Raw genomic sequence first — 17,196 nt, 5'->3', positions numbered from 1 at the left:
CTTTTGAAATAGGAAAAGAGCCTTTAATCACATTCTTTACCATTTGCAATCATAAAATAGTCGAATATCTTCATTTTTTTTAACATACGTAGCTATTACCCTCGAAAACTAAAACTTTTGAAATAGGAAAAGAGCCTTAATCACATTCTTTACCATGTGCAATCATAAAATTGTCTAATATCTTCATTTTTTCAACATACGCAGCTATTACCCTCGAAAACTAAAACTTTTGACATAGCAAAAGAGCCTTTAATCACATTCTTTACCATGTGCAATCATACAATAGTCTATTATCTTCATTTTTTTTAACAAACGTAGCTATTACCCTCGAAAACTAAAACTTTTGAAATAGGAAAAGAGCCTTTAATCACATTGTTTACCATGTGCAATCATAAAATAGTCTAATATCTTCATTTTTTCCACAGACATAGATATTACCCTCGAAAACTAAAACTTTTGAAATAGGAAAAGAGCCTTTAATCACATTCTTTACCATTTGCATTCATAAAATAGTCTAATATCTTCATTTTTTCCACAGACAAAGCTATTACCCTCGAAAACTAAAACTTTTGACATAGGAAAAGAGCCTTTAATCACATTCTTTACCATTTGCAATCATAAAATAGTCTATTATCTTCATTTTTTTTAACAAACGTAGCTATTACCCTCGAAAACTAAAACTTTTGAAATAGGAAAAGAGCCTTTAATCACATTCTTTACCATGTGCAATCATAAAATTGTCTAATATCTTCATTTTTTCAACATACGTAGCCATTACCCCCCGAAAACTAAAACTTTTGAAATAGGAAAAGAGCCTTTAATCACATTCTTTACCATTTGCAATCATAAAATAGTCTACTATCTTCATTTTTTCAACATACGTAGCTATCACCCTCGAAAACTAAAACTTTTGAAATAGGAAAAGAGCCTTTAATCACATTCTTTACCATTTGTAATCATAAAATAGTCTAATATCTTCATTTTTTCAACATACGTAGCTATTACCCTCGAAAACTAAAACTTTTGACATAGGAAAAGAGCCTTTAATCACATTCTTTACCATGTACAATCATAAAATAGTCTAAAATCTTCATTTTTTCCACAGACATAGCTATTACCCTCGAAAACTAAAACTTTTGAAATAGGAAAAGAGCCTTTAATCACATTCTTTACCATTTGCAATCATAAAATAGTCTAATATCTTCATTTTTTCCACAGACAAAGCTATTACCCTCGAAAACTAAAACTTTTGAAATAGGAAAAGAGCCTTTAATCACATTCTTTACCATTTGCAATCATAAAATAGTCTAATATCTTCATTTTTTCAACATACGTAGCTATTACCCTCGAAAACTAAAACTTTAGACATAGGAAAAGAGCCTTTAATCACATTCTTTACCATTTGCAATCATGAAATAGTCTAATATCTTCATTTTTTCAACATACGTAGCTATTACCCTCGAAAACTAAAACTTTTTACATAGCAAAAGAGCCTTTAATCACATTCTTTACCATGTGCAATCATAAAATAGTCTAATATCTTCATTTTTTCCACAGACATAGCTATTACCCTCGAAAACTATAACTTTTGAAATAGAAAAGAGCCTTTAATCACATTCATTACCATTTGCAATCATAAAATAGTCTAATATCTTCACTTTTTCCACAAACAAAGCTATTACCCTCGAAAACTAAAACTTTTGAAATAGGAAAAGAGCCTTTAATCACATTCTTTACCATTTGCAATCATAAAATAGTCTAATATCTTCATTTTTTCAATATACGTAGCTATTACCCTTGAAAACTGAAAAATTTGACATAGGAAAAGAGCCTTTAATCACATTCTTTACCATTTGCAATCATAAAATAGTCTAATATCTTCATTTTTTCAACATACGTAGCTATTACCCTCGAAAACTAAAACTTTTGACATAGGAAAAGAGCCTTTAATCACATTCTTTACCATTTGCAATCATAAAATAGTCTAATATCTTCATTTTTTCAACATACGTAGCTATTACCCTCAAAAACTAAAACTTTTGAAATAGGAAAAGAGCCTTTAATCACATTCTTTACCATTTGCAATCATAAAATAGTCTAATATCTTCATTTTTTAACATACGTAGCTATTACCCTCGAAAACTATAACTTTTGAAATAGGAAAAGAGCCTTTAATCACATTCTTTACCATGTGCAATCATAAAATTGTCTAATATCTTCATTTTTTCAACATACGCAGCTATTACCCTCGAAAACTAAAACTTTGGACATAGCAAAAGAGCCTTTAATCACATTCTTTACCATGTGCAATCATAAAATAGTCTAATATCTTCATTTTTTAACAAACGTAGCTATTACCCTCGAAAACTAAAACTTTTGAAATAGGAAAAGAGCCTTTAATCACATTCTTTACCATTTGCAATCATAAAATAGTCTAATATCTTCATTTTTTCCACAGACAAAGCTATTACCCTCGAAAACTAAAACTTTTGACATAGGAAAAGAGCCTTTAATCACATTCTTTACCATTTGCAATCATAAAATAGTCTAATATCTTCATTTTTTCAACATACGTAGCTATTACCCTCGAAAACTGAAAAATTTGACATAGGAAAAGAGCCTTTAATCACATTCTTTACCATTTGCAATCATAAAATAGTCTAATATCTTCATTTTTTCAACATACGTAGCTATTACCCTCGAAAACTAAAACTTTTGAAATAGGAAAAGAGCCTTTAATCACATTCTTTACCATTTGCAATCATAAAATAGTCTAATATCTTCATTTTTTCCACAGACAAAGCTATTACCCTCGAAAACTAAAACTTTTGAAATAGGAAAAGAGCCTTTAATCACATTCTTTACCATTTGCAATCATAAAATAGTCTAATATCTTCATTTTTTCAACATACGTAGCTATTACCCTCGAGAACTGAAAAATTTGACATAGGAAAAGAGCCTTTAATCACATTCTTTACCATTTGCAATCATAAAATAGTCTAATATCTTCATTTTTTCAACATACGTAGCTATTACCCTCGAAAACTAAAACTTTTGAAATAGGAAAAGAGCCTTTAATCACATTCTTTACCATTTGCAATCATAAAATAGTCTAATATCTTTATTTTTTCCACAGACAAAGCTATTACCCTCGAAAACTAAAACTTTTGACTTAGGAAAAGAGCCTTTAATCACATTCTTTACCATTTGCAATCATAAAATAGTCTAATATCTTCATTTTTTCAACATACGTAGCTATTACCCTCGAAAACTGAAAAATTTGACATAGGAAAAGAGCCTTTAATCACATTCTTTACCATTTGCAATCATAAAATAGTCTAATATCTTCATTTTTTCAACATACGTAGCTATTACCCTCGAAAACTAAAACTTTCGACATAGGAAAAGAGCCTTTAATCACATTCTTTACCATTTGCAATCATAAAATAGTCTAATATCTTCATTTTTTCAACATACGTAGCTATTACCCTCAAAAACTAAAACTTCTGAAATAGGAAAAGAGCCTTTAATCACATTCTTTACCATTTGCAATCATAAAATAGTCTAATATCTTCATTTTTTTTAACATACTTAGCTATTACCCTCGAAAACTAAAACTTTTGAAATAGGAAAAGAGCCTTTAATCACATTTTTTACCATGTGCAATCATAAAATTGTCTAATATCTTCATTTTTTCAACATACGCAGCTATTACCCTCGAAAACTAAAACTTTTGACATAGCAAAAGAGCCTTTAATCACATTCTTTACCATGTGCAATCATAAAATAGTCTATTATCTTCATTTTTTTAACAAACGTAGCTATTACCCTCGAAAACTAAAACTTTTGAAATAGGAAAAGAGCCTTTAATCACATTGTTTACCATGTGCAATCATAAAATAGTCTAATATCTTCATTTTTTTCCACAGACATAGATATTACCCTCGAAAACTAAAACTTTTGAAATAGGAAAAGAGCCTTTAATCACATTCTTTACCATTTGCATTCATAAAATAGTCTAATATCTTCATTTTTTCCACAGACAAAGCTATTACCCTCGAAAACTAAAACTTTTGACATAGGAAAAGAGCCTTTAATCACATTCTTTACCATTTGCAATCATAAAATAGTCTAATATCTTCATTTTTTCAACATACGTACCTATTACCCTCGAAAACTAAAACTTTTGAAATAGGAAAAGAGCCTTTAATCACATTCTTTACCATGTGCAATCATAAAATTGTCTAATATCTTCATTTTTTCAACATACGTAGCCATTACCCTCGAAACTAAAACTTTTGAAATAGGAAAAGAGCCTTTAATCACATTCTTTACCATTTGCAATCATAAAATAGTCTACTATCTTCATTTTTTCAACAAACGTAGCTATCACCCTCGAAAACTAAAACTTTTGAAATAGGAAAAGAGCCTTTAATCACAATCTTTACCATTTGTAATCATAAAATAGTCTAATATCTTCATTTTTTCAAAATACGTAGCTATTACCCTCGAAAACTAAATCTTTTGACATAGGAAAAGAGCCTTTAATCACATTCTTTACCATGTGCAATCATAAAATAGTCTAATATCTTCATTTTTTCCACAGACAAAGCTATTACCCTCGAAAACTAAAACTTTTGACATAGAAAAAAGAGCCTTTAACCACATTCTTAACCATTTGCAATCATAAAATTGTCTAATATCTTCATTTTTTCAACATACGTAGCTATTACCCTCGAAAACTAAAACTTTTGAAATAAGAAAAGAGCCTTTAATCACATTCTTTACCATTTGCAATCATAAAATAGTCTAATATCTTCATTTTTTAACATACGTAGCTATTACGCTCGAAAACTAAAACTTTTGACATAGGAAAAGAGCCTTTAATCACATTCTTTACCATGTACAATCATAAAATAGTCTAATATCTTCATTTTTTCCACAGACATAGCTATTACCCTCGAAAACTAAAACTTTTGAAATAGGAAAAGAGCCTTTAATCACATTCTTTACCATTTGCAATCATAAAATAGTCTAATATCTTCATTTTTTCCACAGACAAAGCTATTACCCTCGAAAACTAAAACTTTTGAAATAGGAAAAGAGCCTTTAATCACATTCTTTACCATTTGCAATCATAAAATAGTCTAATATCTTCATTTTTTCAACATTAGTAGCTATTACCCTCGAAAACTAAAACTTTAGACATAGGAAAAGAGCCTTTAATCACATTCTTTACCATTTGCAATAATGAAATAGTCTATATCTTCATTTTTTCAACATACGTAGCTATTACCCTCGAAAACTAAAACTTTTGACATAGCAAAAGAGCCTTTAATCACATTCTTTACCATGTGCAATCATAAAATAGTCTAATATCTTCATTTTTTCAACATACGTAGCTATTACCCTCGAAAACTAAAACTTTTGAAATAGGAAAAGAGCCTTTAATCACATTCTTTACCATTTGCAATCATAAAATAGTCTAATATCTTCTTTTTTTAACATACGTTGCTATTACGCTCGAAAACTAAAACTTTTGACATAGGAAAAGAGCTTTAATCACATTCTTTACCATTTAAAATCATAAAATAGTCTAATATCTTCATTTTTTCAACATATGTAGCTATTACCCTCGAAAACTAAAACTTTTGACATAGGAAAAGAGCCTTTAATCACATTCTTTACCATGTACAATCATAAAATAGTCTAATATCTTCATTTTTTCCACAGACATAGCTATTACCCTCGAAAACTAAAACTTTTGAAATAGGAAAAGAGCCTTTAATCACATTCTTTACCATTTGCAATCATAAAATAGTCTAATATCTTCATTTTTTCCACAGACAGAGCTATTACCCTCGAAAACTAAAACTTTTGAAATAGGAAAAGAGCCTTTAATCACATTCTTTACCATTTGCAATCATAAAATAGTCTAATATCTTTATTTTTTCAACATACGTAGCTATTACCCTCGAAAACTAAAACTTTAGACATAGGAAAAGAGCCTTTAATCACATTCTTTACCATTTGCAATCATAAAATAGTCTAATATCTTCATTTTTTCAACATACGTAGCTATTACCCTCGAAAACTAAAACTTTTGACATAGCAAAAGAGCCTTTAATCACATTCTTTACCATGTGCAATCATAAAATAGTCTAATATCTTCATTTTTTCCACAGACATAGCTATTACCCTCGAAAACTAAAACTTTTGAAATAGGAAAAGAGCCTTTAATCACATTCTTTACCATTTGCAATCATAAAATAGTCTAATATCTTCATTTTTTCAACATACGTAGCTATTACCCTCGAAAACTAAAACTTTTGACATAGGAAAAGAGCCTTTAATCACATTACATTCTTTACCATTTGCAATCATAAAATAGTCTAATATCTTCATTTTTTCAACATATGTAGCTATTACCCTCGAAAACTAAAACTTTTTACATAGGAAAAGAGCCTTTAATCACATTCTTTACCATTTGCAATCATAAAATAGTCTAATATCTTCATTTTTTCCACAGACATAGCTATTACCCTCGAAAACTAAAACTTTTGAAATAGGAAAAGAGCCTTTAATCACATTCTTTACCATTTGCAATCATAAAATAGTCTAATATCTTCATTTTTTCCACAGACAAAGCTATTACCCTCGAAAATTTAAACTTTTGAAATAGGAAAAGAGCCTTTAATCACATTCTTTACCATTTGCAATCATAAAATAGTCTAATATCTTCATTTTTTCCAACATACGTAGCTATTACTCTCAAAAACTAAAACATTTGACATAGGAAAAGAGCCTTTAATCAAATTCTTTACCATTTGCATTTTTCAATTATCGTTGAGCATTCATGCAGTGTGGTTCTCCGCTGTGCGAAGTGAATTTGCTATAGCCACGCCCCTAGGATACAGTGTTTTTTCACTGAGAACAAGCTCGATTGAATAGGATTTCAGATTTGCATTTGATGAAAGCGGGCCCTAGTAATAACTGGTTTTATTACAAAACGGGGCCCTTGCGAGTAAGTTTCACTCGATGATATTTTAGAATATTAGATAGGCAAAGCGGCATTATCGTCAGAAATTAGTAATGGCAGTGACAAAAGAGCATTTTGACCAGAGGATGGACGAAATGCTACAGCTAATTTCGCAGTTACAGACTGAAAATAAACTACTCAGAGCAGAAAATAAATTGCTCAAGACTGAGCTCGTCCAAGTGAAGACTTCTACTTTACGAACAGAACTATAAACAAGAAAAAATAATATTATTATACACGGAACTGAAGCGCCGCAAGGCTCAGAAAATCTTCGGCAGACTGTAGCCTCATTTTTTGAGGCTAAGCTTGGAATATCCAACGCTAACCAAATACGTATGAGTGCCATTTATTGTACTTCAAAGAAATCTAGTCGACCAGAACCAGAGAGTGTTCTGAGCCTCCGGAGTGGGACACAGCGAAAAAAGGTTGTAGAGCCTATTTTTGTAAGCCTAGATGGCTTTGACCGGTCGATGATCATGAAGGAGTGTGGAAAACTTAAGAAGACGGGGTTCAGTATATCGACGGACCTACCAGTGGAGCTTGGTAAAAGAAGAAAGGAACTTTTGTCATTAGGGTATAAGCTAAAAACATCTAAAGTGACAGCTGAGAAAGTTGCAGAAAACTCATCTTGTCCAACGAGGCGTCAGAATGTGGTTGGATGTTAAAAAGTCTAAAAATTCACAATGGGCGAAATATCTAGATGAATGCTTTGACCCAGTTAAAGTGCCAACTATCCAACCTGAGGAATTAGACTCAGAGTCATAATTGTGTGTGTTCCTTTCATTCATAAGTTTTGTCAGTATAAGTTGATTGCCAATTGATTAGATTTCCATGTTGATTTTCCCCCATCCTTGCCACGGTCGGATGTTGATTAAGTTCTTGAACATTCCTTAATTCTTCTATATATTTTTATTTTTTTCTCCTTCATATGTAGTTGTCATTACAAGTTGATTGCCGCTTGCTTACATTTTTCTGTCTAAAATGTGTATTTCAGTGCTATTTTTTATCCATGTTATTCCATTTTCTTTGTTTTGTTTTTCTCTTTCAGAGTTCAAAAAAAGTTCTTACGAGTGTGTGTATTTCTCAGGGCTTTTGCTTCACTTCAAGATATGGCCTTGTCCCCTGGAAATTATTAGGTAAGTAATGAGCTCCTATTCTTCATCCCAGGGGCTAATCACTTCGTCATTGCCAAAAGATTATAACCAGTTAAAAAAGTTAGAGAATTCTTTTTTGGATTTAAAGAAAATTTTTGATGAAAAAATAAGTAATGAAGATGATTTGCCGTTATTTAATGAAAGTAATTATCCTAGAAGTAAATATGTTGATTTAATAGATTTAACCAAGGGGCACTCTGAATCTCAGTTTTCTGTGCTTCAACTTAACTGTCAAGGATTATGTTCGTCGTTTATGGAAATAACTTCAATGTGCCACCAACTGCAACCCAACATAATTGGATTATGTGAGACATTCCTTACAGGACAAACGGATAGCCTCCTAGATATCCCAGGCTATAAATCAAATTTTCTACATAGAAAAGAAGCTCGCAGAGGAGGATTGGCTATTTATGCGAGGAATGAATATGCTGTGCATATTAACAATCAACTGAGCCGGAATGTTGAAGGCGTTTTTGAATCACTTTTCCTTGAACTATATGGGCATTCTAAGAAAAAGATATTGATTGGAGAAATATATCGCTCACCCTCTGGTTCTGTTTCTGCTTTTACGGATATACTAACTCAGATTTTACAGCTGATAGGAAACAAGAACCAAGATGTGATCATCATGGGTGATTTTAACATTAATCTAGCCTTTCCTCTAAGAAATAGCTCAGTGGATCTTCTCACTATTATGTCAGGGTCTAATCTTTACCCTTCAATTACAATTCCAACCAGAGTAACAGAAAGTACACACTCACTGATTGACAACATTTTTTCTACATTATGTCCGGCGAAGGTATCAGTCATCACCAGTGACGCATCTGATCATTTTCCTATACACAGTGTCTTCAACACGGCGAGGATACCAACTCCACTCGTAAGAACTAACCAGGGTCTACAAGTAATTAATCTTAAAGAGGAGAATCTTAAACTGTTAAATGATGAGTTAAAAAAAGTTTCTTGGGACAGTGTCCTAGCAAATGAGGATGTGAACGAAGGTTTTGAAATTTTCCACAATGCGTTTGTAGCTGCATATAAAGCATGCTGTTTTAAAGAGAAACCAAGAAACCGTGGAAGAAAAAATACCCCAATATGTCCATGGGTTACCGAAAGCTTACTCATATGCATAAATAAGAAAAATAAGTTATGGGCAAATTACAGAAACCACCCAAGCCGAGAAAACCTAGAGAGATATGAGACGTATAAGAAATGCCTTCATTCAGTTCTGAGGAAAGCAAAAAGAATTTATGTGAATAATAAAATATCTGAAAGTGGGAAGGATGGACGAAAAGTCTGGAAGGTCCTTAATTCGGTTTTGCGACCAAATGATAAGAAAGCAGAATTGCCTTCCAGACTTTTTGTCAACGGGGAGGCTGTTACGGAACCCACTCAGGTTGCAAAAGAACTCAGTACATTTTTCGCAAGGATAGGAGGAATTACATCTAATTCTGCGAAAAGTCCCCAAAAACCCTACAAGCATTACCTTGGCTCAGCATGCACCAAATCAATGGCAATGATTCCTGTGACATCAACTGAAGTAGAGCTAATTGTGAAGACCTTGAAAGGCACATCAGCATCTGGATTTGACCGGATACACACGAAAGCCCTGAAAGCAGTCCTCCCTTCTATCCTAGAGCCATTAACTTATTTGATAAACCTGTCTCTAAGAAGTGGTGTTTTTCCTTCAATACTAAAAAAAGCAAGAATAATCCCTCTGCATAAAGGTGGCCCTCATGACGATCCATCAAATTTCTGACCCATATCCATATTATCTGTTTTTTCAAAAGTTTTTGAAAAACCCTTACAAAGACTACTTTACCAGTTTCTCGAAAAAAAAGAATTTTTTAATAGCCGTCAGTTCGGCTTCAGACCTGGTCATTCAACAGAAGATGCTCTGGCATCCCTAAGCTTATTCATCAACAGAGCACTTGACTCAGGTCTTCTGCCAGCTGCTATATTGATTGACATCAAGAAAGCATTTGGCAGCATGGATCATACAATCTTACTGGGAAAGTTGCAACATATTGGAGTTTGAGGGATAGCCCTTCAATGGTTTGAATCTTACCTTCAAAATAGGTGCATCTACATTGGTGACGACCCAAGAAACGACACTACTGTGAAATTTGGTGTGCCCCAAGGATCAATCCTCGGTCCTCTTTTGTTTTTAGTCCATGTAAATGACCTAACTCGTATCCTTAATCCGAATCATGACGACCAAAAATGCTGTAACCTATGCTTCGATCAAACATCTGAGGACATTACTAACGAGCAAGATGGACTTATAGCATTCGCTGACGACACTACAATTACCTGCTGCGGACTTGATATGCCTTCACTCCAGCGGAAATTAGCGGGCTTGAAAACATCATAGAAGAGACCTATCTGTGTATGGATGCCAACAAACTTGTCATCAATGTAGAAAAATCTTGCATCCTACTATTTTCTAGGGTAGGAACCCTTCACCCAGAAATAACAGGAATTGTGACGTTTCGTGGAAAGGTTCAACGACCAGTAAATGGATGTGCAAAATATTTAGGAGTAATAGTAGATGAAAACCTTTCTTTCCTTCCTCACATCCATGCTGTAGAATTAAAGCTTTCAAGGAATCTGGGTATCATGAAAAAACTGAAGCAAACATTCCCACGTAAAACCCTTACCCTTCTCTACAATGCACTCATTAGACCCCACTTACAGTATTGCGCAATGGTATGGCAATCAACATTCAAATCCCATCTGAAAAAACTGGATTCCATCCACAAGAATGCCTTGAAGATCATCAAACACACAGAAGATTATCTCTCGCTGAAATCGCTGTTTGAGCTTTCCTGCTTGGTTTTTGCTTTCAGATTCCTCTCCGGCTTGCTTCCACCACCTTTTAGGAATCTATTCCGTTTGGTATCCGAACAGCGTCTTCCAATTACAAGACTATCTGCACAGATCCATATTCGAAATACGCCAACAGTGAGGTCGGATTTTTCGCCTGACATCGTCCGTGCTAAGGCTTACAATACCCTACCGCTTGAACTGAGAGGTAGGAGCTCCCTTGGTACTTTCAAAAAGAGAATAAAAATTATCTTATTTTGAATTAGTTTAATTTGAATAATGAATCTAATTAGAAAAGTGATTTTAGCTATTATTGAGTTTTTTTGTGGGGGTTGGAGTGGTTTGCTCCTGGATGAAGAGGTGGGGACTTGTAAGGATATTTTTTTTGGTAGGGGCCATGGTTGTATCGAGAAGTGGAGGGAGAGCCATAGTGCGTATTTATTTTTGAGGTGATATGGGACTCAGCATGCAGTTTTTGCATAGAGATGAGAGATTAAGTATGTTATGACTGTTATAATTTTTTTTAATAAACCCGAATGAACTGAACTGAACTGAATTTGCAATCATAAAGTAGTCTAATATCTTCATTTTTTCAACAAACGTAGCTATTACCCTCGAAAACTAAAACTTTTGACATAGGAAAAGAGCCTTTAATAACATTCTTTACCATTTGCAATCATAAAATAGTCTAATATCTTCATTTTTTCAACATACGTAGCTATTACCCTCAAAAACTAAAACTTTTGAAATAGGAATAGAGCCTTTAATCACATTCTTTACCATTTGCAATCATAAAATAGTCTAATATCTTAATTTTTTTAACATACGTAGCTATTACCCTCGAAAACTAAAACTTTTGAAATAGGAAAAGAGCCTTTAATCACATTCTTTACCATGTGCAATCATAAAATTGTCTAATATCTTCATTTTTTCCACAGACAAAGCTATTACCCTCGAAAACTAAAAATTTGACATAGGAAAAGAGCCTTTAATCACATTCTTTACCATGTGCAATCATAAAATAGTCTAATATCTTCATTTTTTCCACAGACATAGCTATTACCATCGAAAACTAAAACTTTTGAAATAGGAAAAGAGCCTTTAATCACATTCTTTACCATGTGCAATCATAAAATTGTCTAATATCTTCATTTTTTCCACAGACAAAGCTATTACCCTCGAAAACTAAAACTTTTGAAATAGGAAAAGAGCCTTTAATCACATTCTTTACCATTTGCAATCATAAAATAGTCTAATATCTTCATTTTTTCAACATACGTAGCTATTACCCTCGAAAACTAAAACATTTGACATAGGAAAAGAGCCTTTAATCACATTCTTTACCATTTGCAATCATAAAATAGTCTAATATCTTCATTTTTTCAACATACGTAGCTATTACCCTCGAAAACTAAAACTTTTGACATAGGAAAAGAGCCTTTAATCACATTCTTTACCATTTGCAATCATAAAATAGTCTAATATCTTCATTTTTTCAACATACGTAGCTATTACCCTCAAAAACTAAAACTTTTGAAATAAGAAAAGAGACTTTAATCACATTCTTTACCATTTGCAATCATAAAATAGTCTAATATCTTCATTTTTTTAACATACGTAGCTATTACCCTCGAAAACTAAAACTTTTGAAATAGGAAAAGAGCCTTTAATCACATTCTTTACCATGTGCAATCATAAAATTGTCTAATATCTTCATTTTTTCCACAGACAAAGCTATTACCCTCGAAAACTAAAACTTTTGAAATAGGAAAAGAGCCTTTAATCACATTCTTTACCATTTGCAATCATAAAATAGTCTAATATCTTCATTTTTTCAACATTCGTAGCTATTACCCTCCGAAAACTAAAACTTTTGAAATAGGAAAAGAGCCTTTAATAACATTCTTTACCATTTGCAATCATAAAATTGTCTAATATCTTCATTTTTTCAACATACGTAGCTATTACCCTCGAAAACTAAAACTTTTGAAATAGGAAAAGAGCCTTTAATCACATTCTTTACCATTTGCAATCATAAAATAGTCTAATATCTTCATTTTTTCGACATATGTAGCTATTACCCTCGAAAACTAAAACTTTTGACATAGGAAAAGAGCCTTTAATCACATTCTTTACCATTTGCAATCATAAAATAGTCTAATATCTTCATTTTTTCAACATACGTAGCTATTTCCCTCGAAAACTAAAACTTTTGACATAGGAAAAGAGCCTTTAATCACATTCTTTACCATGTGCAATCATAAAATAGTCTAATATCTTCATTTTTTCCACAGACATAGCTATTACCCTCGAAAACTAAAACTTTTGAAATAGGAAAAGAGCCTTTAATCACATTCTTTACCATTTGCAATCACAAAATAGTCTAATATCTTCATTTTTTCCACAGACAAAGCTATTACCCTCGAAAACTAAAACTTTTGACATAGGAAAAGAGCCTTTAATCACATTCTTTACCATTTGCAATCATAAAATAGTCTAATATCTTAATTTTTTTAACATACGTAGCTATTACCCTCGAAAACTAAAACTTTTGAAATAGGAAAAGAGCCTTTAATCACATTCTTTACCATGTGCAATCATAAAATTGTCTAATATCTTCATTTTTTCCACAGACAAAGCTATTACCCTCGAAAACTAAAAATTTGACATAGGAAAAGAGCCTTTAATCACATTCTTTACCATGTGCAATCATAAAATAGTCTAATATCTTCATTTTTTCCACAGACATAGCTATTACCATCGAAAACTAAAACTTTTGAAATAGGAAAAGAGCCTTTAATCACATTCTTTACCATGTGCAATCATAAAATTGTCTAATATCTTCATTTTTTCCACAGACAAAGCTATTACCCTCGAAAACTAAAACTTTTGAAATAGGAAAAGAGCCTTTAATCACATTCTTTACCATTTGCAATCATAAAATAGTCTAATATCTTCATTTTTTCAACATACGTAGCTATTACCCTCGAAAACTAAAACATTTGACATAGGAAAAGAGCCTTTAATCACATTCTTTACCATTTGCAATCATAAAATAGTCTAATATCTTCATTTTTTCAACATACGTAGCTATTACCCTCGAAAACTAAAACTTTTGACATAGGAAAAGAGCCTTTAATCACATTCTTTACCATTTGCAATCATAAAATAGTCTAATATCTTCATTTTTTCAACATACGTAGCTATTACCCTCAAAAACTAAAACTTTTGAAATAAGAAAAGAGACTTTAATCACATTCTTTACCATTTGCAATCATAAAATAGTCTAATATCTTCATTTTTTTAACATACGTAGCTATTACCCTCGAAAACTAAAACTTTTGAAATAGGAAAAGAGCCTTTAATCACATTCTTTACCATGTGCAATCATAAAATTGTCTAATATCTTCATTTTTTCCACAGACAAAGCTATTACCCTCGAAAACTAAAACTTTTGAAATAGGAAAAGAGCCTTTAATCACATTCTTTACCATTTGCAATCATAAAATAGTCTAATATCTTCATTTTTTCAACATACGTAGCTATTACCCTCCGAAAACTAAAACTTTTGAAATAGGAAAAGAGCCTTTAATCACATTCTTTACCATTTGCAATCATAAAATTGTCTAATATCTTCATTTTTTCAACATACGTAGCTATTACCCTCGAAAACTAAAACTTTTGAAATAGGAAAAGAGCCTTTAATCACATTCTTTACCATTTGCAATCATAAAATAGTCTAATATCTTCATTTTTTCGACATATGTAGCTATTACCCTCGAAAACTAAAACTTTTGACATCGGAAAAGAGCCTTTAATCACATTCTGTACCATTTGCAATCATAAAATAGTCTAATATTTTCATTTTTTCAACATACGTAGCTATTTCCCTCGAAAACTAAAACTTTTGACATAGGAAAAGAGCCTTTAATCACATTCTTTACCATGTGCAATCATAAAATAGTCTAATATCTTCATTTTTTCCACAGACATAGCTATTACCCTCGAAAACTAAAACTTTTGAAATAGGAAAAGAGCCTTTAATCACATTCTTTACCATTTGCAATCATAAAATAGTCTAATATCTTCATTTTTTCCACAGACAAAGCTATTACCCTCGAAAACTATAACTTTTGACATAGGAAAAGAGCCTTTAATCACATTCTTTACCATTTGCAATCATAAAATAGTCTAATATCTTCATTTTTTCAACATACGTAGCTATTACCCTCGAAAACTAAAACTTTTGACATAGGAAAAGAGCCTTTAATCACATTCTTTACCATTTGCAATCATAAAATAGTCTAATATCTTCATTTTTTCAACATACGTAGCTATTACCCTCGAAAACTAAAACTTTTGAAATAGGAAAAGAGCCTTTAATCACATTCTTTACCATTTGCAATCATAAAATAGTCTAATATCTTCATTTTTTCAACATACGTAGCTATTACCCTCGAAAACTAAAACTTTTGAAATAGGAAAAGAGCCTTTAATCACATTCTTTACCATTTGCAATCATAAAATAGTCTAATATCTTCATTTTTTCACATACGTAGCTATTACCCTCGAAAACTAAAACTTTTGACATAGGAAAAGAGCCTTTAATCACATTCTTTACCATGTTGCAATCATAAAATAGTCTAATATCTTCATTTTTTCCACAGACAAAGCTATTACCCTCGAAAACTAAAACTTTTGACATAGGAAAAGAGCCTTTAATCACATTCTTTACCATTTGCAATCATAAAATAGTCTAATATCTTCATTTTTTCAACATACGTAGCTATTACCCTCGAAAACTAAAACTTTTTAAATAGGAAAAGAGCCTTTAATCACATTCTTTACCATTTGCAATCATAAAATAGTCTAATATCTTCATTTTTTCAACATACGTAGCTATTACGCTCGAAAACTAAAACTTTTGACATAGGAAAAGAGCTTTAATCACATTCTTTACCATTTGCAATCATAAAATAGTCTAATATCTTCATTTTTTCAACATACGTAGCTATTACCCTCGAAAACTAAAACTTTTGACACAGGAAAAGAGGCTTTAATCACATTCTTTACCATGTGCAATCATAAAATAGTCTAATATCTTCATTTTTTCCACAGACATAGCTATTACCCTCGAAAACTAAAACTTTTGAAATAGGAAAAGAGCCTTTAATCACATTCTTTACCATTTGCAATCATAAAATAGTCTAATATCTTCATTTTTTCCACAGACAAAGCTATTACCCTCGAAAACTAAAACTTTTGAAATAGGAAAAGAGCCTTTAATCACATTCTTTACCATTTGCAATCATAAAATAGTCTAATATCTTCATTTTTTCAACATACGTAGCTATTACCCTCGAAAACTAAAACTTTTGACATAGCAAAAGAGCCTTTAATCACATTCCTTACCATGTGCAATCATAAAATAGTCTAATATCTTCATTTTTTCCACAGACATAGCTATTACCCTCGAAAACTAAAACTTTTGAAATAGGAAAAGAGCCTTTAATTACATTCTTTACCATTTGCAATCATAAAATAGTCTACTATCTTCATTTTTTCAACATACGTAGCTATTACCCTCGAAAACTAAAACTTTTGAAATAGGAAAAGAGCCTTTAATCACATTCTTTACCATTTGTAATCATAAAATAGTCTAATATCTTCATTTTTTCAGCATACGTAGCTATTACCCTCGAAAACTAAAATTTTTGACATAGGAAAAGAGCCTTTAATCACATTCTTTACCATGTGCAATCATAAAATAGTCTAATATCTTCATTTTTTCCACAGACAAAGCTATTACCCTCGAAAACTAAAACTTTTGACATAGGAAAAGAGCCTTTAATCACATTCTTTACCATTTGCAATCATAAAATTGTCTAATATCTTCATTTTTTCAACATACGTAGCTATTACCCTCGAAAACTAAAACTTTTTAAATAGGAAAAGAGCCTTTAATCATATTCTTTACCATTTGCAATCATAAAATAGTCTAATATCTTCATTTTTTCAACATACGTAGCTATTACGCTCGAAAACTAAAACTTTTGATATAGGATAAGAGCTTTAATCACATTCTTTACCATTTGCAATCATAAAATAGTCTAATATCTTCATTTTTTCAACATACGTAGCTATTACCCTCGAAAACTAAAACTTTTGACACAGGAA

General features: G+C 31.6%; 1 protein-coding gene across 1 annotated transcript; it reads left to right on the top strand.

Annotated features, from left to right (window-relative positions):
* The first annotated feature begins 8,182 nt into the window (after nt 1–8,182).
* LOC136043404 (uncharacterized) lies at nt 8,183–9,952 on the top strand. The gene has a single exon (XM_065728313.1). The coding sequence runs from the start codon at nt 8,183–8,185 to the stop codon at nt 9,950–9,952; it is 1,770 nt and encodes a 589-aa protein (XP_065584385.1).
* Nucleotides 9,953–17,196: the final 7,244 nt, after the last annotated feature.

Source organism: Artemia franciscana, unplaced genomic scaffold (assembly GCF_032884065.1).
Source record: "Artemia franciscana unplaced genomic scaffold, ASM3288406v1 Scaffold_5691, whole genome shotgun sequence".
Lineage (NCBI taxonomy): Eukaryota > Metazoa > Arthropoda > Branchiopoda > Anostraca > Artemiidae > Artemia > Artemia franciscana.
This window is presented reverse-complemented; position numbering and strand designations above follow the sequence as displayed.